The sequence below is a fragment of the Bos taurus genome, chromosome 15 (assembly GCF_002263795.3).
Source record: "Bos taurus isolate L1 Dominette 01449 registration number 42190680 breed Hereford chromosome 15, ARS-UCD2.0, whole genome shotgun sequence".
NCBI classification, from domain to species: Eukaryota; Metazoa; Chordata; class Mammalia; order Artiodactyla; family Bovidae; genus Bos; species Bos taurus.
In genome coordinates this window covers 53,456,590-53,482,146 of record NC_037342.1, presented here as the reverse complement: position 1 = coordinate 53,482,146, position 25,557 = coordinate 53,456,590, and the positions used below count along the sequence as shown (strand labels likewise).

At 46.4% G+C, this 25,557-nt stretch overlaps 1 protein-coding gene and 1 non-coding gene across 9 annotated transcripts in view; both read left to right on the top strand.

The window, feature by feature from the left end:
- Nucleotides 1–25,557, top strand: part of C2CD3 (C2 domain containing 3 centriole elongation regulator) — a 125,775-nt gene that overhangs the window by 97,971 nt on the left and 2,247 nt on the right. For 3 of the 8 annotated variants that reach the window (XM_059874992.1, NM_001078130.3, XM_059874997.1), the window contains 3 exons: nt 3,282–3,502; nt 5,608–6,526; nt 12,682–12,793. In XM_059874992.1, coding sequence (XP_059730975.1) covers nt 3,282–3,502; nt 5,608–6,526; nt 12,682–12,793 — 1,252 coding nt within the window. The other 5 variants (XM_059874994.1, XM_059874993.1, XM_059874995.1 and 2 more) reach the window with 5 other exon arrangements.
- MIR2284Z-3 (microRNA mir-2284z-3) lies at nt 18,974–19,048 on the top strand. The gene has a single exon (NR_107798.1). It is a non-coding gene; the product is annotated as a microRNA mir-2284z-3 (primary transcript).

The window sequence follows — 25,557 nt, the reverse complement described above, 5'->3', positions numbered from 1 at the left end:
TTAATGTCAAGGTGGACCTGGAACCTCACAGGATTCTTCACAGATGAATCTGTCTCAGCTTGGGGGCGTCCATTCTTCAGGGGGCTATGGTACTGGCCCACCTATAAATACAGAAACTTTAGATGAGTCACTAAATAACCACCCTCACATCGACTCTACAATTTACAAACCTCGTCCTGCCTACTGTCTTTATCCTCACAACCACTGGGTTCTTCCAGACCAGCATCTGCCCTGTTAATGCTTCCCTGTCTCTTTCTTAGCTCAGTCAGCATCTGAGCCAGAAAAGCACTGTGAGAGTTGAAAGGATCTTTATAGATCATCTGGACCAGCCCCTGGATTATCTAGTAAGAATGGTGGTGCAGTGGGAAGGATTTGGCTTCAGAGTCAGATAGATTTGATTTCCAATCATGGCTCTGCCATTCCCAACAGAGGAGACAGCCATGTTGCCATTATAGTTATAACCATGTATGTATGATAAGAGTTCCAGATTTCCTGGCCAGGAGTACATGGAGGAATGAGTAACATTCTAGGTTGGCCATGGAAACATACAAAGAAGTCACATTTGAACTGGTCTTTAAAGGAACAAGTCAACAAATGTGAAGGGCATTCTGTTCAGGAAAAAACTGTTGTAAGGAGCATGAAACAATAAGCCCAGTTTGGGAAAGCAGTGAAGTTAGAGTGAAGCTGAGCATAAGACGTAAGGAGCGGGGCAAGTTCTGTGGGAGGCAGATTTGAAGGGCATTGAGCGTCAGGCTGAGTTTGGACTTGATTCTCAAATGGAAAGGTATGGGGCTGGGAGGAAGAGAATGTGTGAAATTTGACAAAGCAAATATAAAACAGGATTTTTTTTGTAATTAATAACCTGTTGTTTGATTTCATAAAACAAACTCAAAATGAAAGATTAGCAAAATCTTTTTTGGTGGGACATGGGTTAGAATGGACTGAGCAGTTGCACTGTAGACTGGGGAACTGCTCAAACTTGTAAGGAAGTAATATGTTCAGTTTCTCGGGTTAGTAAGATGCTGGAGACTGCAGACCAAGTAAAACCATCAACAGTTTGGCTGCGTGTTATTAGATCATTCACATGACACACTGGAACCCAATGAAGAAAGAGAAGAAGGAGCTCTGCTTTGCCCTGGAGCAGTTTCTCTCAGCCTCGGCACCTTTGACGCCTGAGCATGGGTTTTGTCTGTGGGGGCCTATCTGCACATCGTAGGATATTCAGCGGCATCCCTGGTCTCTGTCCACCAAATGCTAGTAGCACTCCTCCCCCATTTGTGACAACCAAAAATGGCTCCATACATGGCCAGACGTCCCCTTGGGGTACAACCATCAGGCTACAAACCACTGCCCTAGAGGAGTGGTTCTCAAAATTTAGTGTGTATCAGAATCACATGAAGGGCTTGTTAAAACAGTGATTGCTGGAACCCACCCATAAGTTCCTGATTCAGTAAGTCTAGGATGGGGCCCAAGAATTTGCATCACTCAGGTGACGCTGCCGCTAGTCCTATAGCCAGGTTTTGAGAACCACTGCCGGAGACAGATTCTCTACAAAATAGAGATGAAACAAGATACTGTCAATTTTGCATTACTTCTTTGGGTTCATGAAGCCCTAAAACAAGTGTTTCATTTGAGTCACAGCAATCCTGTGAGACCTGCAGGGTGAGTATTACTAAACTTTTTTCACAGATGAGAAAATTGCAGCTTGGTGTCAATAGGTTCCGTACCCAGAACCTCAAACAAGGGCAGTTGGGTTGGCATATTTTCTAAAGCTTCACCAAGTTTACATGTGTCTGCATGCTCCTACTGCAGGTATCTAATCTGTGTAGCATAAACCCAGATATAAACACCTAAGTAAATCTGTGATTTGATAGAGTTGTGGCTTCTAGTAATAGAATAAGGATCAGCTTTGTCCTCTCATTTAATTTAGATTCAACTCTAAGATACGCAGACTCTTCTTAACAAAAGGATAGAAAGACTGTTTACTTCACAGGGGGTTAATGTCTGTGTTGTGCCAGTTGTGCCAAGCACATTGAGAAACCTAGAGAAATAGAGAAGTTTGATATACTGTCTTCTGTTACCAGATGCTCATGGCCTAAGCAGGGAAGCTAAACTGACACGTAATGAAAAACCTAAGGGAAATTTTAAGGCAGGAGGTTAGATGCCAAGAGTAAAGGAGTTGAAGGGAGAGGTGGTCCACTGATTTGGGGCAGTGGACTCTGAAAGGGAGAGCTGTGACCTACACCTTAAAAAGTGAATAGGACAGGGACAGAGAAGAGAGCAGCTTGAACTCACGTTCTGGCACACAGAGGTATGAGGCAGAAATGAGCCCAGTTGGAACAGAGCCTTTACTATAACGGAAAAAGCGTAAGTCTTGGAGTTCCAGTTTCTGAGTAACTGTGTGCTACTGCGTGTCTGGACAAATCATTTAAATTCTCTGAACCTCACATTCCTTATTTGTAAAACAGTAATTGCTGGCCTCATCTGGTTGGATGAGTATTAAACAAGATAATGTATTTGAAAGCATAAAACATAAAATCCTATGCAAGTGAAGGTGATCATGGTTGGTGTGATTTCTCATTGGAATAGTAAGAATGAATGTGGCCCCATTAAAGACTTCTGAATTAAAGATTTTAAGTCATTTATTCATGTCTGTTTATCCATACAGCATTCATTTTTTGTGCCAACCACTGTCCTAGGTGCAGTAGATACAAAGGAGTCAGCACAGAGTTCACATCACATTAGGGGAAATTGATGTGAAACAAATCATGTGGTTGAAGAGTACAGAAGGAACTGTAGAGCACAGAGGAATGGCCCTTAAACCAACTTAGAGGGTCAGGGAAGGCTTGCTATAAGAGGTCACTTGCTTGAAGGATCAAGAATTGTTGTTGTTGTTGTTGAATCGCTGAGGCGTGTCCAGCTCTTGCAACCCCATGGACTGAAGTATGCCAGAAATGGTTTTAAGATAGTACGGATCAGTGCTAGCCCAGAGTTAGGGAAAGTGAGGACTGGAACGATGATAAGAATGGTTCCCTGTAAGGAGGTAGAATATTTGCTAGACATGAGAAGAGGAATTACATTAGCCAGACAGGAGGAGGAAATGTCCTTGGCAGTGGGATTGTAGTCGGTGAAGGATGAATTGGTGGATTGGAGAGAGACGGGCCCTTCTGTTATAGATCAAGTAAGTTCCTAGCTCAAGCAATAGAATGTCAAAGGAACATAAAAGATGCTCATAATCCTAGTAAATGACCCTTTTGTCTTCTCCCTCTCTTCTTTTGCAGGAGGAATCTGAGTGAGCTAGATCAGATGCAGCGGTACTTCAACCAGAAGCTCACCAAGCCTTTGCTTCCCCTCAGCCCTCAGACGCACACTGCCATCTTGCAGTGCCAGGAGAGTCAGACAGACCGTCTTCGGCCAGCAGCCAGCAGCCTAGACCCCGAGAGCCAGTGCATCCTGGAGAAATCCAATAACCTGGTGTTGCAAGTCAGCTCCTTAATCACGGGTATGGCTCTTGTTGAGTTACTGTCACTGGGTGCTTATTCAGAAAGCATTTAAATGTGTGCAGACAAGCCCTTATGACAGATACAGACCAACAACTGTGACCATCGTACTTACTTGCCATCTTCCTTTTGGAAAGAGAAAATGTATGCAATGGAAAGAGCACTGGACTAAGAGGCATGAGACCCAAGTTGAGTCCTTGGGGGTTTCTGGCACGGACGTACTATTTGACTCTGAGTATATGCTTTCCCTTCTTAAGCTTCAGTTTCCCCAACCAGAAAAAGGGTTGGGGGGAGTCGGTTAGATGATTTCTGCAGTGGCAGTTTCTGAACACATGCCACTGTGTTTTCTGAAAAACTCAACCACAAACATTAAAAATTTTAATTCTCCAAGGCCAGAAGACTACATTTTTAGCAAGCATCCCAGATGATGCTAGATGTTGGTGGTCCACAGTCCACCCTTTCAAAAACCCCTTAAAATGGTAATTCTTGCTTTACTGCATTAAAATTATTGAGAGAACTTTAAAAAATCCAGATCCCAGTCTGCACTACAGGTCAAGTGTAGCAGAATGTCTGAGGGTGGGGCCCAGGCATCAGGATATTTCAAAACTCTCTGGGTAATTCTGTTGTGCAGCCCAGAAAGAGACTGCTCTAGAACAAATATTTCCAACTTGCCTGAGCATAAGAATCACCTGGGACACTTATTTTGAAATACGAATTCCTGGGTTCTGCTCTGCTCCTCTGAATCAGAATCTAGGGTTAAGGTCTGGAAAACTGTACGAAGCACACCCGGGGGAATACTGAGAAATCAACTAGATCAACATCTTTAGCCCTCACTTGGTATCACTTTTGCTCAAGCAAAATGTGTAGATTCTACAGAGGGATGAGTAAGTTCAGTTTTTTCCCTTTAAAAGGAGGAAAAAAGCCACCATGGTTGCTATTAAACACAAATCTAATCTTCTCCCAGATATATAACCTGTTGGTAACCAGAACCACAGCAGTGTACTCTGTATTTAGCTTCCACTTGCTTGGAAATAATCAGTCAGCTCTTTATTGATCACCAACTATGCCAGACATTATTGTGTTTCTAGTTCCAGCATTACACGATGGTGGATAAGACAGGCATTGTCTGTGCTTTCATCAAGCATACATTCTATAGTCAACCGAAGAAGCTGACCCCCAGAAAGAAAGCATAAGAGCACAACAGAGGGAGGCTTGTTTGAGGTGGAGGTGAGCGTGGATTAGGGGAATCCCTTTAAAGGTTAGAGGTAAAGAGAGCAAGGAGAATCAAAGGCTTAAAGCCGAAGGGCCTTAAAGGCAAGCTTGGGGGTTTAATCTTTATTCTGGAAGAAAATGGGGAGTTCTAAGCAGGGAATGACAGAAGGAGAACTGATTTTCAAAAGGAGAGAATGAATGTTGAAAGGAGCTACTGATTGCCTTTGTATGGGCTCATTTATGTTCATTCATCTCATGTATTTTTTTCCCCATGACCCTGTGAAAAAGATGGTGTTTTATCACGTTGTAAAGATAAACAGACTCATGATAATTTGCTCATAACCACAAAGTTGACAAGTAACAATAGAGATTTGAAGCCAAGATTGGCTCCAAAGCCTGTGCTCCTTTCACGCTGCCTCCATTCTCTCCGTGTATCTCCCTTGCCTTACCATTTGGGTGATGGTTATTTCCTTGCTTTTATTTTCCAAGTAAATAGTTCTACTAATTGTCATCAAATAGGTAAATAAGTGGATTCTCATTTTGGTTTTTGATATAGGTAATTACTGAAGTAAATGGAAGCTTGAACATGCCCACCAGGACTCCCAGCTCCCAAGAATTCCTGAGCATGAGCAGATAGTCTCTGAAAGCGTTTCCACAGATGTAACCACAGCTATAAATAGATTAGATTTTGGTCTTCTGATATTAGAATAAAGTGCTAGAAATTGTATTGCCTTGAATATAGTTTCACTGATTCTTGGGAGTGAATTAACTATTATCTTTGAGGTTTGTTCGAAGTCTGATTGCAAGACTCCATCTGAAACTGGAACCTGGTGTGGGAGAGTTGAGTGGTCTGTGGCCATACCTTGTAGTAAGAGTGATATCTGTTACTGTTCAGATCTGCAGACTCTCACCAGGAATTCTCAAGGATCTGTGAGTTCTCATCAAGCCAGGAGTAGAAGCAGAGAAGTCACCGCCCTCCCAGATGCTCAGGACAGAGGGACCATGCAAGAACGAAGCACAAGTCCAGACCTGCCATTGGCAAGAGCTCCAGATGAGGGCAGGAGCTCCCCACCTCCCTCCGCTCTTAAAGAGACTTCAAGTGGAAGAGGAAAGGTTCATGAGGCCCTGGAGCACACGGTACCCATCACAAAAATGCAGAGCACCGAGGACACCGAGGCAGGCCCAGCTTTCAGTGATGAGGACTATGAGGAAGACATCATCGAGCCCAGGACCCTCAATGAGATCACCACTGTGACAGACAAAACTAGCCCGTGGTCCAGTTTCACGTCAGATGCAAGTGGGGGCATGAGCCCTCAGCCTGATGAGGCCCAGAGGGAAGCCTTCTCTTGTCCTTCAGAGTCTTTCCCCAGAGAGGAGCTCAGGGTCAGAAATAGCTTTTTGTCCAGCCCGGAAAGGACTGTCAATGCCTACTTGCATAGGCAAGGTTCTCCAAGCCAAAGTACTGCGTCTTGTGAGGGTGTGGCCTCTAAGGCCAGGGTTGGAGAGCCTGCCTCAGCAGACCCACAGCTCACCTCCCACATGACCCTCTCAGGAGCCCAGCAGAGTGACACTTGTGTTGGATGGCGCTCACCAAAGGCGGACCAGGACCAGGGCCCAAAGCCACAGTCCCAGGCTAAGAAGGAAGTGGCCTCCGATGAGCTAAGTGACTCTGCTGATAGCTCTGAGAAATTCCCTCTGCAGCCAGCATCCCAAAACAGAAGGGAAAACCATAAGGAACCACCCATCACCTGCCCTGACATCAGGCAGAAGCAGACAACCTCTGGGTCAGAGGTGTCCACAAGGCAGAGCCTCCTGTATCCTTTGGTGTTTCCCCCAAGTAGCCCCTTAAGCCATCTTTAGGCATTTTGGATGCTGGTATTTAGACCAGCCACATGAGTGATAAGTGTCCCCCCCCCCTCCCGCCCCCGCCCCAATCAAATGCACTCAGAGGCATGGGAATATCCCCTTCCTTCTGAAAACTCACCTTCACTAACCAGGTGCTGTGATTCTACCCTTATCATCGGGCCTCTGAAGCATAATGCTTTGCACTGGGTTTAGATGTTGGTAGCACATTCATTGGGCTTCCCTCATGGCTCAGTCGGTAAAGAATCCGCCTGCAATGCGGGAGATAGGGTTTGATTCCTGGGTTGGGAAGATCCCCTGGAAAAGGACATGGCAACCCACTCTAATATTCTTGGCTGGAGAATCCTGTGGACAGAGGAGCCTGGTGGGCTACAGTCCATAGGGTCACAAAGAGTCGGAGTGACTAAGCACAGCACCTTCATTAGCCTATCCTAGCCTGACTTATCTGATTAATTTCGGGTATTTTACACATGAAGGCAAAGCTCTGCATCTAAGGTATGAGACCGTTATTCTCAGTTGAAGTTTCAGGGGAGGGTATAGAGAAAGGGGAAGAAGAGTCCTACCAGTGATTGAGCATTTACCATGTGCTAGGTGCTTTACATACATTGCAAGTTCAGTTACCGCAAGTCTTTAAAGTCAGTATCGTGTTTTTGTTTGTGTGTTTTTTTTTATATTTGTTTATTTTGGCTGCACTGGGTTTTAGTTGCAGCATGAGGGGTCTTTAATTGTGACATGTGGAATCTCGTTCCCTGACCAGGGATTGAACCCAGGCCCCCTGCATTGGGAGCTTGAAGTCTTAGCCACTGGAGCACCAGGGAAGTCCTTAAAGTCAGTATCATTTCTGTTTTGCATGTAACAAAACAAAGACTAAGAATTATAGTGACATCTACTATTTAATTTTTTTTTAGGCAAGGGATGGGGCCAGATATAGGGGAAGTGGGTACCACTGAAATGGTCTTTGCCCACACCCGCTAGGATGGCAGTGTTGGTCAGGAGAAGTGTATCTAACACTCCCTCTCTTCCTCCTTTGAAATGCAGATGGGCATGTTATGGGGAAAGGAAACCACTTAGGACCATCAGTAACCCTCTCATCCATAGCCTAAACAGCTGATTGATCAGCTCACATGATATCCCAGTGACAAACGGGTTATCGCATGGCCCGTGGGGAAGCAGGCTGCCTTTGTGGTGCTTTGCAGTGATTTCTCTACTAGAAGTCAGGGACCTGGCTTCGACCCTTCAAGACCTAGCTCTTACTACTTGTATAACTTTAGGTATATAGTTTAACCCTTCTGAGCCTCGATTTCTTCACTTATAAGATGGAGGTAATAATCCCTTATCGGACTATATGCCCCAGGGAAGTCAAGGGCCCTGTCATTCTCTGTGTCCCCAGACATTGCACACAAAAAAGGTCAGTAATATAGACTGAAGTGAACTGTCCGTTTCACAGGATTCTTCAGAAAATCAAATGAGTGGGAACGTTTGTACATACCACACAGATACGATTCTGGATGCAAGACAGACAGAAACCTGAGGGTTGGGGAGTATGGGCTCAGGAGAGACTTAAGCATGAAATGGCTGGAGGCTGAGCACTGTGAGCAGTCTGCTCGAGGTTCTTCCCTGCCTCATTCACCCTGGCTTCTAACGCTTCTGCCTCTGCAGTCAGTTTATGTGTGCTCAGAATTTAAGATCAGTGGAGGAGACGTCACATGTGCCCAGGTCCTAAGCATACTGCTTTAATTTGGGCCTTCCAAACTACTCATTCTTCCAAAAAGTAAGGATAGCCAGGCCCTGTGCTGTGTAATTGCAGGCCCAAAAGCACAATTGTTAAAGTGCTGCAAATGCCAGCAATATGCAAATGCCACTCAATATGCCAGCAAATTTGGAAAACTCAGCAGTGGCCACGGGATGGAAAAGGTCAGTTTTCATTCCAGTCCCAAAGAAAGGCAATGCCAAAGAATGCTCAAACTACCACACGATTGCACTCACACGCCAGCAAAGTAATGCTCAAAATTCTCCCAAGCCAGGCTTCAACAGTATGTAAACCATGAAATTCCAGATGTTCAAGCTAGATTTAGAAAAGAGAGAGGAACCAAAGATCAAATTGCCAATATCCATTGGATCATAGAAAAAGTAAGAGAGTTCCAGAAAAACATCTCTTTCTGTTTTATTGACTATTCCAAAGCCTTTGACTGTGTGAATCACAACAGACTGTGGAAAATTCTTAAAGAGATGGGAATACCAGACCACCTGACCTACCTCCTGAGAAATCTGTATCCAGGTCAAGAAGCAACAGTTAGAACTGGACATGGAACAACAGACTGGTTCCAAATAGAGGAATACATCAAGGCTGTATATTGTCACCCTGCTTATTTAACTTATATGCAGAGTACATCATGAGAAATGCTGGACTGGATGAAGCAAAAGTTGGAATCAAGATTGCCGGGAGAAATACCAATAACCTCAGATACACAGATGACACCACCCTTAGGGCAGAAAGCGAAGAACTAAAGAGCCTCTTGATGCAAGTGAAAGAGGAGAGTAAAAAAGTAGGCTTAAAGCTCAACATTCAGAAAACTAAGATCATGGCATCTGGTCCCATCACTTCATGGCAAATAGATGGGGAAACAATGGAAACAGTGAGAGACTTATTTGGGGGTGCTCCAAAATCACTGCAGATGATGACTGCAGCCATGAAGTTAAAAGATGCTTGCTTCTTGGAAGAAAAGCTATGACCAACCTAGACAGCATATTGAAAAGCTTGGCCAACAAAGGTCCATCTAGTCAAAGCTATGGTTTTTCCAGTAGTCTTGTATGGATGTGAGAGTTGGACTATAAAGAAAGCTGAGCACCAAAGAATTGATGCTTTTGAACTGTGGTGTTGGAGAAGACTCTTGAGAGTCCCTTGGACTGCAAGGAAATCCAACCAGTCAGTCCTAAAGGAAGTCAGTCCTGAATATTCATTGGAAGGATTGATGCTGAAGCTGAAACTCCAATACTTTGGCCACCTGATGTGAAGAACTGACTCACTGGAAAAGACCCTGATATTGGGAAAGATTGAAGACAGGAGGAGAAGGGGACGACAGAGGATGAGATGATTGGATGGCATCACTGACTCGATGGATATGAGTTTGAGCAAGCTCTGGGAGTTGGTGATGGACAGGGAAGCCTGGTGTGCTGCAGTTCATGGGATTGCAAAGAGTCAGACATGACTGAGCAACTGAACTGAACTGTGCTATATAATAAGGACAGAGGTTTGGATCAAACCCTACCTCAAGAAGTTCCCATATGAGGTAGGAGACAGGTGATGACAGTAGCAGATTAAAACAGTACTTTTCTTGTGGGGGGTTTGTGAAAATTAAATGAACAAGGTAAACTACTTAGTATGGTGCTGGTAGGTAAACCGTGTTCAGCAAATGTTAGTGGTAAGCAAGTGCATGGTTGGTCAGATTTACACATTAGAGAATTCTCCCAGTGCCTTGTAGAGGGTGGATTAGGTCAGGAGAGACCAGAAGCAAGGAGACCAGGTAGGAAACTTGGGAGTAATAATAACAAATGAACAAAGTCTCACCTAAAGCATAGACTGCTTTATGATGAGGGAGAAGGGGAGGGATTTGATAGGATTAAATAGGGGCAGGGGATGAGAAAGACAAAAACAGAAAGATATGACTTAGAGATTTCTGTCACAAGTAGGTTATTTACCAGGTAGGGAACAGCGCACAAAGTTAATCTGGAGGGAAAAAGGCAGATTTCCATTTTGCATATTTGCATTTTGCCTATGAGAGGAGGACATGCCGGCTTGGAGCTCTGCTATAAAGGTCAGTGTTTCTAGAAACAGACGAGGTTGGCAGGGAGAGCCACGTGAGACAGAGCCCTGAGGACCACCAGCATGTGAGGGCGGGGGGAGCAGAGACCAGAGAGGAGGGCTGGTCAAGAGATGGGGGCAGCAGTTTCAGGGAGTGGTGGTCACCCCCCCAATGCTTAAGGCGGATCCAGCAGAAAGTGGGCTTTTGTGTTAGGAGGACAGTGCAGAGGTGGGGATGGAAAGCAGGTTTCAGTGGGGGAAGGAACCAGTGGTAACTTTTCCCTCTCAACTGGGAAGACAGGAACAGCTGACAGTGATTGAGTACATGCTCTGTATCGGGCACCATTCTAAGCACTCTGCATGTATAACATCATTTCATCCTTAAAAGGTATTATATCCATCTAATGAAATTAAAAGACGCTTACTCTTTGGAAGGAAAGTTATGACCAACCTAGATAGCATATTCAAAAGCAGAGACATTACTTTGCCAACAAAGGTTCGTCTAGTCAAGGCTATGGTTTTTCCTGTGGTCATGTATGGATGTGAGAGTTGGACTGTGAAGAAGGCTGAGCACCGAAGAATTTATGCTTTTGAACTGTGGTGTTGGAGAAGACTCTTGAGAGTCCCTTGGACTGCAAGGAGATCCACCCAGTCCATTCTTAAGGAGATTAGCCCTGGGATTTCTTTGGAGGGAATGATGCTAAAGCTGAAACTCCAGTACTCTGGCCACCTCATGCGAAGAGTTGACTCATTAGAAAAGACTCTGATGCTGGGAGGGATTGGGGGAAAGAGGAGAAGGGGATGACAGAGAATGAGATGGCTGGATGGCATCACTGACTCGATGGATGTGAGTCTGAGTGAACTCCGGGAGTTGGTGATGGACAGGGAGGCCTGGCGTGCTGTGATCCATGGGGTTGCAAAGAGTCAGACACGACTGAGCGACTGATCTGATCTGAATAGGTGAAGGAACACGCCCAAAATGTGAACTTGCCTGAAGTTACCATCTAATGTGAGACCGATTACTGCTCGAGTAGGACTCTTAGAAAGGCAGGTGGTTGCTGGGCTGACAAGGGGAGCTTTGTGTTTCAAACACACCCTGGACACCTCACAGCAGAGCTGTTCTCCCCACAGTATCAGCTGACTCTCAGGCAGAGTCCCCAGCAGTCAGAGCAGCAACAACAGCTAGGCCCTACCTCACTGAGGTCTTGGAGGATGTCTGAGTTTAAAGGGTTCTTTTCATCATGGTCTCCAACTCCACTCCCACTCATTCTGTAGATATTTATTAAACATTTATTGTGTCCCAGGTACTATACTAGGTGACAGGAATGTAGTATGAAAAAGAGCTCATATTTGCCCTCCTCAAGTTCAAAGTCTAGCATTAGAACAGTATTAGACCAGTTTGCATCAGAACCATACTTAGCTTACTTAACAAACAAAAATGTAGACCATCAAAATAGTCCCCTCCCTCGAATTCCCTGGCAGTCCAGTGGTAAGGACTCGGTGCTTTCATTCCATGGCCCAGGTTCAATCCCTAGTCGGGGAGCTAAGATCCTGCAAGCCTCGAGGAGGGGCCAAAAAGATATTCCCCTCCCAAATTCAATCGGCACTTTGAACCAGTAGTACTGGGTCTCTCCAGAGCATACAGAGAAGTGCAAGTCCAGTACCTGCCTTCCAGAGCCCACGTCGCGATGGTGGGTCAGCTGTGCCCAATCAGAGCCATTTCTGCGTGTGAGCACAGAACGTAGGACAGGCCCTCCTTCGGCGCCGGGCACCACCTTCCAGCCTGAGGCACTGCCCTGGAGCTGCCTTCCCACTCTGACCCCGTCTGTCAGGCTCTGACCAGCAGGCCCTCAGCAAGAATCATCCAGTGCTTGCTGCCTGTCAGCCTCACGCGGGCTCTAGGGAGTTCGTGAGGTGACTGAAGGAAGTACAGTGCCTCTGCCTTTGAGAAGCTTAGTGAATACTGAGGGAAACGAATGGAGAATCATATCAGATTAAGTAAGCATTAACCTTTGTTTCAGACTGTGCTCTGGACTAGGAAGGAGGGATCATTGTGGGCTATAATTTAGAGAAGGCTTCCTGGAGAAGGTGAGATTTGAACTGACCTATAAAGTATAAACTGATCTATATCTATATCGTAACGGAGTTCACAGGGCCTCCTCAGCATAGGGAACCACTTGAGCAAAGGATTCATGGACAGGAGTAAGTTGGGTGGGGCTGGGGGCATAAAAGAGTGGTTGAGGTCAAAGGATACTGGTCAGGAGACGATTTCCAGGTATTTGTGTCCCTTAACTACCTTTACAGCCCAGAGCCCATTGTGGTCCCCAACTTCTTTCTACCTCCTCAGGAGTTGGCGGCCTCCCTGCGGATGCTCTCCATTTCCGCAGCTCTGCCACCACCAGCCACAACAGATCAGGTAAGAGGATACCCAGCCGACCTGTTTCCCGTAGAGTCATCTCTTCAGTGAAAGTGTACAGAATGCAGAATGGCCCCGGCCACACTCCTGTGTGGTCACAGTGGTTACTCTCTTGCACTGAGCTTATCCTGTGGGCACAGCAGTGAAGGAGCTCAGGAAAAGTGAGGAATTGCATATGTGTGAAGAGAAGGCATTGTTCGCTAAGATGACAGGTAGGAGAATTAGCACAGAAGCGGAAAAACAGGACTCAGCTAAGATACGCATATGAGTGCTTTGGAAGCCTCAGGCAGGAGATGCAAAGACCAGATTATTCATCATGCAGCCAAGTAGGCGCTTAGAACCTTGGTACAAATCCTAGCTGTCGTCTTTTCTGCCTTGGCACAGCACCTCACCTTTCTAATATCTACTTCTCGAAATCATTCAGTATTTACTGAGTACCTGTGCTGTATCAGGCACGGTGCTACGTGCTGAGTGTACAGTAGTAAATAAGGCAAATTCCCTGTCTTAATGGAGTACAAATCGTAAAGAAAAAATATTTACCAATTGTGACGAGTACTGGATGCTCTGAGAAAGAACAGGCTGTCTGAAGAGGCAGTGTTTGAGCTGAAAATGATCATGGTGGTACTGACCAGGTACCCCACACTGCTTAAGCGCTTTGTTAGCTCCTTTACTTCAGCAACCTTATGAAGTACATCCTTGTATCTCTGTTTTAAGAGGAGAAAACGGAGGCACAAAGAGGTAAAATAACTTGCTTCACACAAGTAGTGAAGTGGTAGAAACAGAACTGGAATCCAAGCATTCTGGTTTCACATTCTGTGTTTCTAACTACTGTACTCTGCTGAGGAGACACAAAGCCACTGCCTCGTGCAGCTCTTATTTTTAATTCCCCTTTTTATTATTTGGGCACCCAATTTATAAATGAAATTTTGGAGTAAATTTCTGTTGATTATACAGTCACAATGGTTAAGGTCATCTCACCTATTGTCCAGTAAAGACTTTTTTTAAATTTTTATTTTATATTGGAGAATAAATGATTTAAAATATTTCAGGTATACAGCAAATTGATTCAGTTATATATATATATATATATATACACACACACACACACATTGTTTTTCAGATTATTTTCCCATATAGGTTATTAGAGAACATTGAGTAGAGTTCCCTGTGTTATACAGTAGATCCTTGTTGATTATCTGTTTTATATTTATTAACAGTGGTGTCTATATGTTAATCCCATACTTCCAGTTTACCCCTCCCACACACACACCTTTTGTCTTTGGGAATCATAAGTTTTAAGTCTGTGAATCTATTTCTGTTTGGTAAACCAGTTCATTTGTATCATTTTTTAGATTCCACATATAAGTGATATCATATGATATTTGTCTTTGACTTAATTCACTTAGTATGATCAACTTTAGGTACATCCATGTTGCTGCAAATGGCATTGTTTCATTGTTTTCTTTGGCTGAGTAATATTCCATTGTATATGTCTACCATATCTTCTTTATCCATTTTTCTGCCATTGGACATTTAGGTTGCTTCCATGTCTTGGCTATTTTAAGTCATGCTATAGTGAACACTGTGGAGCATGTATCCTTTTGGATTATGGTTTTTCCCTTGATATAAGCCCAGGAGTGGGATTGCTGGATCATTTGGTAGCTCTGTTTTTAGTTTTTGAGGAACCTCCATACTGTTCTCCTCAGTTGGTTGTACCAATTTACATTCCCTTTTCTCCACACCCTCACCAGTATTTATTATTTGTAGACTTATTGAGATCCAGTCAGTCCATCGTAAAGGAAATCAGTCCTGAATATTCATTGGAAGGACTGATGCTGAAGCTGAAACTCCAATCCTTTGGCCACCTGATGCGAAGAAACTGACTCATTTGAAAAGACCCTGATGCTGGGAAAGATTGAAGGTGGGAGGAGAAGGGGATGACAAAGGATGATATGGTTGGATGGCATCACCAACTCGATGGACATGAGTTTGAGTAAACTCCAGGAGTTGGTGATGGACAGGGAGGCCTGGTGTGCTGCAATCCATGGGGTCGCAGAGTCGGACATGACTAAGCGACTGAACTGAACCAATGATAGACGTTCTGACCAGTATAAGGTGATACCTCATTGTGGATTTGATTTTCATTTCTCTGGTAATCAGCAGTGTTGAGCATCTTTTCACGTACTTTTTGGCCTTCTATCTGTACCCTCTGAAGAAATGTCTGTTTAGATCCTCTGCATTTTTTGATTGAGGTCTTTGTATGTTTTGGAGATTAATCCCTTGTCAGTTGCTTCATTTGCAAATATTTTCTCCCATTCTGTGGGTTGTCTTTTCTTATTGTTTATGGTTTCCTTTGATGTGCAAAATCTTGTAAGCTTAATTAGATCTCATTTGTTTATATTTTATTTTCATTAGGAAGTGGATGTAGAGCTTTGAAAAAAGCCATTTTAGAGAATAATACATGCTGTGAGCAAAATGTATTAGCTTATTTGTTAATTATAATAGCTAACTCCTATTTAATGCTTACTATGCACTAGACCGGAGAAGGCAATGGCACCCCACTCCAGTACTCTTGCCTGGAGAATCCCATGGATGGAGGAGCCTGGAAGGCTGCAGTCCATGGGGTCACTGAGGGTTGGACATGACTGAGCGACTTCACTTTCACTTTTCACTTTCATGCATTGGAGAAGGAAATGGCAACCCACTCCAGTGTTCTTGCCTGGAGAATCCCAGGGACGGGGGAGCCTGGTAGGCTGCCATCTATGGGGTCGCACAGAGTCGGACACGACTGAAGTGACTTAGCCTAGCCTAGCCTATGCACTAGACATTATTCTAAGCACTTACATATATAAACCGATTTAATTCTCCCAAGCACCCAACAAGAGGGGTACTATTGTTATCTCCACTTAATAGATGAGAAGACTAATACAGAACCTCCCATACAGACCTATTGTAGTTTTTATTCTATAGAAACTGAGACAAATATAAAGTTAAGTATGTTCTCACCTGCCCAGGGTCTCCTAACCAGTAAAGAAAAACACATGACTCCAAACTGTGCTTTCCATTGCACCATTTTAAAATCATGACATTTGGCTTACAGTATAGTTTTCTAGCTAATTTACCTTCTTTCTGTAGGTCTCCTTTTGCAGTTAACATTTGAACATTTTTTGTGCTCTTCCAGAGCCTACTTTGATGACAGATGGAGTCGGTCCAGAAGTATCCCGGAAACCTGGGGTATAGTCCTGCAGAGATGTCTGTTCTTTCACTGGTTTCCTTCCCCACCTCTCCCTCATCTACCCCAGCACCATTTTAAGGACACCTCATTTATTTGGCACATGGATCAGTCTTAAGTTCCCACACATCTCAGTTTTTATCAGATATGTATTCCTGTCCTAGAGGAGGAGAGGTGCCAGTCCCCACCAGGAGCTCTGCATTTCTGGGGCCTTGTTTCTACGCTGGCTCAGGTCACTGGTTCATCTCCTACTCTGCATCTCCCCTTGCATGTCCTTTGTATATACATCAGCACTTATGCCAGCGGAGCAGGGCCGTGTCCAGCACCAAGCACAAGCTTTTGAGCAAGACCACCTATGAAGTGAAATAATGAATCTCACGTAGTGATCTTGGGCAGGTGACTTGGCCTTTCTCTCTCTTTTTTTTTTTTTTGAAGTAACATCAAGCTAATATGATTCTTACCTAATAAGAGGATGATAAGAATTACCCTAGAGAAAAAAAGCAGGCACTGTTAAGTTTCCTTTCCCTCTTCCCCTCCCGGCCAGGTGGGTGAAATGTCAGTGAGTTGTGCCCTGTAGGAAGGGAAGCCTTTGAATCACTGTGTCCAAGCCAAACAGAACTGCTCTTCCTGCTTTTGTGTTTCTGCCTTCATGATGTGCCAGCTCCTGGGGACTTATTGTCTTTAATCTATTAAATATACAAAGGATGGGAGGGGAAGATGTAAGAATGTTTACTTCAGTTAAAGGGCACGTCTAGTTCTGAGAAAGATAAGTCTCACACACTTTCAGCCTTGTTTCATTGTTATTTATTTTGGGTTGCCTTGGGTCCCCGTTGCTGCGCGGTCTTTCTCTGATTGCAGTGTGTAGTCTCACTGTCGTGGCTTCTCCTGTTGCAGAGAAACTCTAGTGCACACGGGCTCAGTAGTTGTGGCACAAAGGCTTAAGTTGTCCCGAGGCATGTGGAATCTTTCCAGACCAAGGATTCCTGAACTGGCAAATGGACTCAACCACTGGATGACCAGGGAAGTCTGCCTTTTTTCTTTCTTTCCCACAACAAAACTCCATTGTTTGCTGCTCTCAGAACACCTGTCTCCTCAGGACCTCATCTTGGGTCCTAGTTAGGATAGCCAGTCGTCACAGTTCACCCAGAATTGTCGCATTCAGCATTGAAAGCCCCAGGACCCAGGCAACATCAGGATGTTGGCCATCCTCACTGGTTATGAGCCTCTCACTCCTTGATGTGTTTGTAGCAGTGTATTTTCTCCATCCTATGCTCTTGGCTTCATTCCTCCTTTACACCCTGGTCTCAGCCTATTACCGTTTCTCTTCAGCATGAAGAACTTCCTTCAGAATTTCATATAGTGCAGACCTATGGGAACTGATGCTCTCAGCTTCAGTTGGCTGAAAATATATTTTACCTTCATTTTTCAAACACTTTTTTCCACTGGATATAGAATCAAACTTGAATCGTGTTTGTTTTAGCATTTTACTTATTTATTTTTGGTCACTCGAAGGATCTTAGTTCCCTGACTAGAGATTGAACCCAGGCCCTCAGCAATGAAAGCTCTGCATCCTAACCACGGGACCACCAGGCAATTCCATTTAGAACTATCCCTCCACATTCTACTGACTTCCAATGTTTCAGGTGAGAAACAACTATAATTCTCATTGTTATATGAGAATCTCATGCCTCAAATGTTATATGACCTTTACTCTTTGGCTGCTTTTAATATTTTTGTCTCTGGTTTTTAACAGTTTGACTACAACCGTTCATAGTTGTAGAGGCAGGGGATTGGATGAGGAAGAAGAGCACATAGTCTATTCATCAATATTGATGATACTTTAGTTCTTAGGTTGGGTTGTGGATTTATAGATGTTCATTTTTATTATGCTTCATAATTTACGTCTGTTACATATTCTCTGGTTTGTTACACAGTGAAAACACAAAATCATATGTAATTTAAATTTTAAGAATGATTGAATGGTGACAAAATGGAGACACCGGCTTCTTCCATAGATTTGGCTATGAATGGATCAGAAGGATAGAGTAGTGGGTGCAGTAGCATCTGAGACGGGAAGTTTGTTTTTTGTTTTTATACGAAAGCTTTTTCTGAGTACCGAGTACAGTGACCAGAAGAGAAAGAGAGAAGAGGAAGATGCTGGAGAGGGAAAAAGAATAGAGAAACTGCGCCCTGGGTTGTAGAGATTGCATGGGATCCAGAGCACGTGTGGGTTAGCCTTTAGACAAGTAGAAAACTCCCTGCAGCATCCATGCAGGCAAAGAAGGTGGGCACTAAAGCAGATAGGGTTAGATGTGGTAATATAGTTTCCCATCTGATGAAAGCTTCTGTTTGCTTGTCTTCTGTTTTTGGTTAGGTTTCAGGCCCAGTCAACAGCTCAAAGTGAGAGGTAGGCAGGGGAGGGCAGGAGCCTTGTCATGTATCCCCAGCTTGAGGATTCCATCTATTTTACCTCTTCCTAAGGCCCTGAAGGCTGAAGAGCCTTTGAGAAGCTGGACTTTTCTCAAGCAGTGTCCTGGGACAGCTATACAGTAGCTCACCTGGCTTCACAAGATCTAAGGGAAGGCCTAGTCTTTCTTCCACACTGAAACAGAGTACCTGCACCCAGGAGCTTCCCAGTCTCCACTCCAGCGTTTGTGAGGCTGGCATTTCCCCTCTGTCCCCCACAGTACAGTGGATACAGGACTCTGCGTGACCTTCGGCAGATCTTCTGATCTGAGTCAGTGTCATCTGTCAGATGGGGTTATAAGGCCTGGAAGCCTGGTTGTACTGAACGGAACCAGGTGTCACACAGAGAGGATAAGGGGAGCTCTCAGCCCTCTTTCCTCATGACTGTTTGATCTTCTGGTTTTCACCTCTTCAAGAAGCAAAAGAGGGAGAAGGATGGCGGGTCTGGCAGGAACACTCCAGCAGCACATTAGAAATTATTGGGTTGGCAAAAAAAAAGTTTGTTTGGGTTTTTCCATAACATCTTGCAGAAAAAATCCAAACCTTTTCGCCCACCCGATACTTATGAATCAGTCAGGTTCTATTTCTTCTTTCTCTTCCTTCTTTGTGATAAGGTAACTCTTCACCAGGACAGCTCCCGGGTTTTATTTATAGTTACATCTGGTTCTGTTTGCTTAGTTTCCAGGGGCAAACAAATTTTATCAGATTTCCTAAAAAGGAGGTAGAGGGTGCAACAGCGTTAATGTATGTGTTGTTTTCCCCAGGCTTACGTCTTCTGCTCTTGCACATGTTTCTTTGGGAAAGTCTCAACCACTTCAGTTAATTTCAGTTACTATTACAGTTTGACTCTCGAATCCTTACTTTCAGCCTAGACTTCTCTGCCGTGCTGTAGACACATGTGGGCCCAGCAGCATCCTGAAGTCTTTTAGTTGATGTTACAAACAGTTCAGCACATCCAGAACTTGAGCCTGTTACCTTCCTTTGCACACCTGCCCCTACTGCGTGCATCCCTTATCTCAGTAGATGCGACCACCATCCTGTACTTACCCTGCCAGAGTATATGTGTCATCTTCCTTTCCTCCTCCCCTCCTCCTACTCTTTATCCCCCACACCTACAGCCAGTCTATCACTGAGGCCTGTTAATTCTGTCCCCTAAATATCGTTGAATCCGCTCACTTCTCACCATTCCATTACCTCATCCCAGTCATCTCCATAGCTGTTTATAACTAGTCTACTCATACCCACACCCTCCACTACTGTGCGTCTCCATACTGCATCTCCACTGGGCTTGCCCGCTATAATTGACTTTTACCACACTCTGCCTCCAGAGGATGGAGGGATTCTTCAAGATTGTCAAAAAAAAAAAAAAAACACTTCCATATTCCTAAACCAGTTACTCAGTCCAAGTGCCCAGTTTATTTGACCTCTCAGCAGCATACGATACACTTGATCTCTCTCCTTTAAACAGTTTCTTCACTTGTTTCTAAGACATCAGTGCTTCTCGGTTCTTCTCCTCCCTTGTTGGCAGCTCCTGCTCAGCCACCTTTGCTGGTTTTCCTCATTTATTCTACTTGTGAATACAGGGGTGACCCAGGATGTGGTCTTATACTTCTCTATTTACACTTACTTTCTAGATGACCTTGTCTGATCTCAAGGCTTTGAATCCCATTTATACATTGAAGACTCATAATGACCATCTTAGCCCAGACCTGTCCTCTGACTCTAGGCTCATAGGTCTGGCTAACTATGTAGCATCTCAACTTGGATATCTAATAGGTATCTGAAGTTCAGCATACCCAAAACTCAGCTCCAGAGTATTCCTCAAATCTGTTCTTCAGTCTTCTCCATCTCAGTTAATAGCTATTCTCTTTCTGGTTTAGTTGTTCCTACCAAAACCCATGGAATCCTCCCTGATGCCTTGATTTCTAATCCACCAGGAAATTCTGGCTGCTCTGCCTTTAAATTCAGACCCAGCCAGTGCTCACACTCCCAGCATTACCTGGCCTAATCTGCCATCATGTCCCACCTCACTTGCCTTTCTGCTCCTGCCTTTGCCCCTGGCAACCCACTCCCCATGCAGTATCCTGTTAAGTTTTTAAGATGTTAAGTAAATCATGGGATGATTCATGTGACTCCTCCACTCAGAACCCTCCAGTAACTTAACACTGATGACTAGGAGAGCCCAAAGTGACCGGAGGACAGGCAGGCCAGAGAGTAGGAAAGTAAATAGGGCCTCAAACTTGAAATGGACATCTTTCAGCAAATTGCAAAGTCCTGAACTCTGTATACAAGTAGAGAAGGAGCTGTGGCCTCTTCCTCACCCCCACGCTTCCAAACACCCCCACACCTGCCAAAGCTTACAGTTCCCCCAGGGGATTTATCTATATATGTTCATTTCAGTTCCGTCGTTCGGAGAAGGCAATGGCACCCCACTCCAGTACTCTTGCCTGGAAAATCCCACGGATGTAGGAGCCTGGTAGGCTGCAGTCCATGGGGTCGCTAAGAGTCGGACACGACTGAGCGACTTCACTTTCACTTTCATGCATTGGAGAAAGACATGGCAACCCACTCCGGTGTTCTTGCTTGGAGAAGCCCAGGGACGGGGGAGCCTGGTGGGCTGCCGTCTCTGGGGTCGCACAGAGTCAGACACGACTGAAGCGACTTAGCAGCAGCAGCAGCAGCAGCAGCAGTTCAGTCATTCAGTCGTGTCCGACTCTTTGCAACCCCATAAATCGCAGCACACCAAGCCTCCCTGTCCATCACCAACTCCTAGAGTTCACTCAGACTCACGTCCATCGAATCAGTGATGCTATCCAGCCATCTCATCCTCTGTTGTCCCCTTCTCCTCCTGCCTGGATCATCCACTGTATGTTAAGTTCCACCAACTCCGTCAAGTTCGTTTGTCTGATGTAGGAACACTGGACCTGGTGCCATGGACCATGTCTTCAGGGAGGGCACAGTTCCTTGAGAGGCCCTGGCCACCAAACTACTCAACTGACTTTCTCAAATGCCATTTAGCCTATATTAGTACCGAACAAAACAAAGAGAGTGAGTACAGGGAGAGGCTGACAGAGCCATCACGAGGGGTCCTGTAGGAGGCGGAAGACAAGGCCAGGCGTACGTGTCCCCTCGAAAGCCTTCAGTTGCCCAGCCCCCTCCCACCCAGAGCTTTCAGACATCACAGGGATCGAGGTGCTCCGGGCCAGCGGGGGAGCTGAGAGCGAACCTGCTCTCGTCCTGGCTCTGCTGCTGGCCTTCTGAGGTGCCACACAGTCTGGGGAGGCAGTACGGACCTAGTTTGTAGCTGTGCCTCCTTCAAAGACTCCCACACAGTCTTGTATAGCGGTTAAGTGCATGGCCTCCAAATAAGACAGCCTAAGTTCAGAACTCAGCTTTGCCACTTTCTAGCTGTGTCACCCAGCACAAGTTACCTAACTTCTCTGTGCTTCAGTGCCTTTATCTGAGTCCTGAGGCAGCTTCTTTTCTCCCAGGAGCTCAAATAATTTTCCTGTCCCTTGGTTTCCCTTCCCCAGCCCAGAGCCATTTAAGAGAAACACTGTCTTGCTGGAGGAACCCAGCCTACCACAAGATCACCAGGCCGGATGGTGGAGTCCAAGGGAACTTCCTGGCTGACCTGCCCTTCTTGGGGCAAGAAGCCTGACCCATTTCCTCCCTCTTTCAGAGTCCCTAACCCTCTGCAGAGCCCCAGGAGGAGACCCAAAAGTCAAAGCGTTTCTGATTAGGGCCACACAAAGCTTTAGGGAGGAGAAGAGCTCTCTGGCCAAGGGTGTACAGAAGTCAGGGGACACAGCCAAAGTTGGCTGGTGGCCACCCTGGCCCGAGTCAGCAGGCACCGAGAGGGAGAGGGCTTGCAGGGCTGCAGACAGGTGCTCGGCTGGAGTTGCCTGAGCAGCTCTGCGGCCAGAGTCTTCCGGGAGTGTCACTTTACCTTTTCCTGCCCAGGAACCAGGACTTCTGAGTCCTTTCCCCAGGCAGGGCATGGGTTCAGAAGGCTGAGGCGTCTTGATCTAGCCCAGCTTCCTTGTGCAGATTAGGAGACTGAGGCCTGGGCTGAGGGGTAACCCAGGGCCTGTGGAATAGGTCTGTTTTCAGGGAAGCCCTCTTGGAGGAGGGGAGGGAGGCATCAGGGCGTGAGGAAAGGTGGTGAGCGCCACATGACCAGAGCTCTACGACAGGATTACAGGGGGCCCTTGGAGCATGGAGCCCCCCCATGCTGCAGCCAGGCTCGGTGGTCAGATTTAGGACTTGCCTGTCAGGGCTGGGCCCCCGGCCTGCGCATCTTGTCCTCACTTACCCCCTGCTCCGAGTTACAGCTGCTGAGTCTGCTACTTCCTGCAGCACAAGGAAGTCCTAATCTCAGCCTTCAGACGGGACTCTGGGCACCGCCCCAGGGGAGGCAGCCAGCCGAGGGGGTGAAAGGTAAACAGGCGGCGGCGGTGCTGAGCCTCACTCAACTCTGTCAGCAGCGCCATCCAAGCCGGAACCGGACGCTGTTTACTTTCAGTTTTCAGCTCTTTGGAAAGTCACTTCCGGCTCCTGAGTCAGTGTTTATGTCATATAAGGGGTCTGCTCTGGAGTAAAGAGCAACTTCAGCCCCGTTGCCGGGCCCAGGAGCTCACTGGTGGGGGGTGGTAGGAGGGGAGCATGGCCAGTGCTGGGCTTGCCTTGGGAGGCGCCGCACCCCCTCGCACTGCGCCTTAAGTGCGGTCTGAGAGCAGCAGGTCCTGGTTCTGCTCTCCGCTCTGGTGCTACTTGGCCCTTCCCTTGAGAGGATGGCATATCGGCCCAGAGCCTTGGTCATGTCTGAATTGTATTTCAGCTTCACAGTAGACGTGGGGCAAGGAAGGGGCGTTCTCTTGGTAATGAAGGTACCAAGGTCCACTTGGTAATGAAGGTACCAGGACCCAGAGAGAGAGAGAGAGTTTTGGCCTCAAGCAAGTGAGGCCCAGTGCAGAACTGGCTGCAGCCCAGTGTTCCTTCCACTCCACCCCACCACCTCCCCTCTGAGAAGGTCCAGGGACACCCTGAAGCAGGGGTAAATGGGGGCACGTGCACCCACCACCCTCCAGGGAACATGTGGCCTATTTAGGGACATCCATCTGGGGACTGGATGGAGGGAACACAAACCCAGGGGCTTCGATCACATTTCAGACCAAAGAAGAAGGCTAGAGCATTCTGAGAAGACATTGCATCACAGGGAGTTGGCCAAACAGGAAGCCACGAACCAAGAGAAGTCCCTGGGTTACAGGGCAGCTCCTCTTGTATTATCTGTTCATCTTGATCTGTTCTCAGATGAGGAAACCAAGGCCCAGAGAAGAAGTGACTTGCCCAAAGCCACTTGGCTAAGAAGTGGTAGAGCCAGGACTAAAACCAGCTCCCTGGCCAAGGTCAGAGAACCCCAGCTCCTCACTTTGAGGAGCCCCAGGAGGCCCCGTGTTTTCCTGCCACCACGTTCCTTACTTGTTCCCTGATGCTTTATTTTCTCCCAGTGGAATTCTACCTTTGAAACTCCTTTGAGACATCTGTCTCAAACAACAGACTGAAAGGCCTATCCATGTTCATGACCTGGGTGTCTAGGTGCCCAAAAAAGAGCAGGTCTCCATATTTGGAAGTGGAAGAAGTTAATGGCAGACCTGTATAGATTGGATGGGACAGTCAGACCCCTGATGTACTGCTAGGCTTAACACACAGATCACTGGGAAGTCCAAGAGGAATATGGAACTGTAGCCCCCTCTCTCTGGGCATGTCTTCTGCTCGCCATTTCTGCAGTCAGCCAGGCCCATCCCCACTGTTTTCCCAACAAAGACATTCCATACCTTAGCTCAAGTTGAGTCTCCACCTGGAACATCTTTTCTCATAGGCTTTATTCAGATTCCACCTTCATGTTGTTTTAAGTCCCTCTTCTGGAAAAGACCCTTGCGGGGACTTCACCCCCCATATGACATCCTCAGTCTGATGATCCTGCTTCCATGTGGGCTCCTCCTGCCTCCCCAGGAAGGCTGAGACTCCTCAAAGCACAGCCATAGTGACAGTTTCCCAGTGCCTCCAGAGCTCCAGCGAGGAATAGTTAGGGGTGTCCTACTCCAGGCAGCTTCAATTATCTGGAGGGGATACTGCCTCTTGCGGCAAATATCTCATTCATTTTTTCACTCACTCCGGAACCAGTGATGGCTCAAGCTTGAGGGGAGACAGTTGCTGATGTACCCCACAACCACAGAGATGGTTGTGGGAGCAAGCCTGGGAGCTTGCCCAGCCCCTCTAACATTGTATGTCCTGGGGTAGCAGCCCTGATGAAGAAGGAAACTTTACCGTTAGGACGATTTTAGACCCTTTGGAGGTCAACATAAGCCAAATGCTGCTGACCTTCCATAGCTCTGCCCCGCCCAGGGCACAGAGCCCAGCCCTGTCCTGTCCGTCCCTGGGTCTGGGCCTTGCAGATAAGCCCGCCGCCCCCTGCAGGTTGCTGGGCCCGGGTGTGGGTCCTGGGAGGTTGCCTGTGGCTGGTTCACAGATGTGGGCCCAGCTAGCAGGTACAGGCCCTGCTCACGCTGCTCCCTCCAGTGGCATGACCTCACCCCCACCCCAGCTGTGCTGAAACCCTGTGTGTCTCAGGTACCACCTCTGTGTGAAGCTGCCCCATCCTTCCCACTGTCATGAATTTCTGTGCTCCAGGCTCTGAGCTTCATCTCTGTGGTTGTGGGGTATGTCAGCATCTGTCTCCCCTCCAGCTTGAGCCATCACTGGTTCTGGAATGAATGAAGGAAGGAGATATTTGCTGCAAGAGGCAGTCTCCTCCCCAGTTAACTGAAGTCTCTGGTCACCATGGCTTGACCCATTCACTGGTCTGGAAGCTCTCAAGCTCCCATCTCAGGCCTGTCCCAGTGGGAGACACAGCATCAGACTCCGGCCATGCCCTGCAGGAGCACTCAGTCTGGAGGGAGAGGGCCTCGGCAGTGGCTGGGTGGCTGGTCTCCCCGGCCTGAGGCATTAGGGGGTGCAGGTACCACCAGCACAGGGTGGGTTTCCTTTTTCCCCTTTTAGTCTT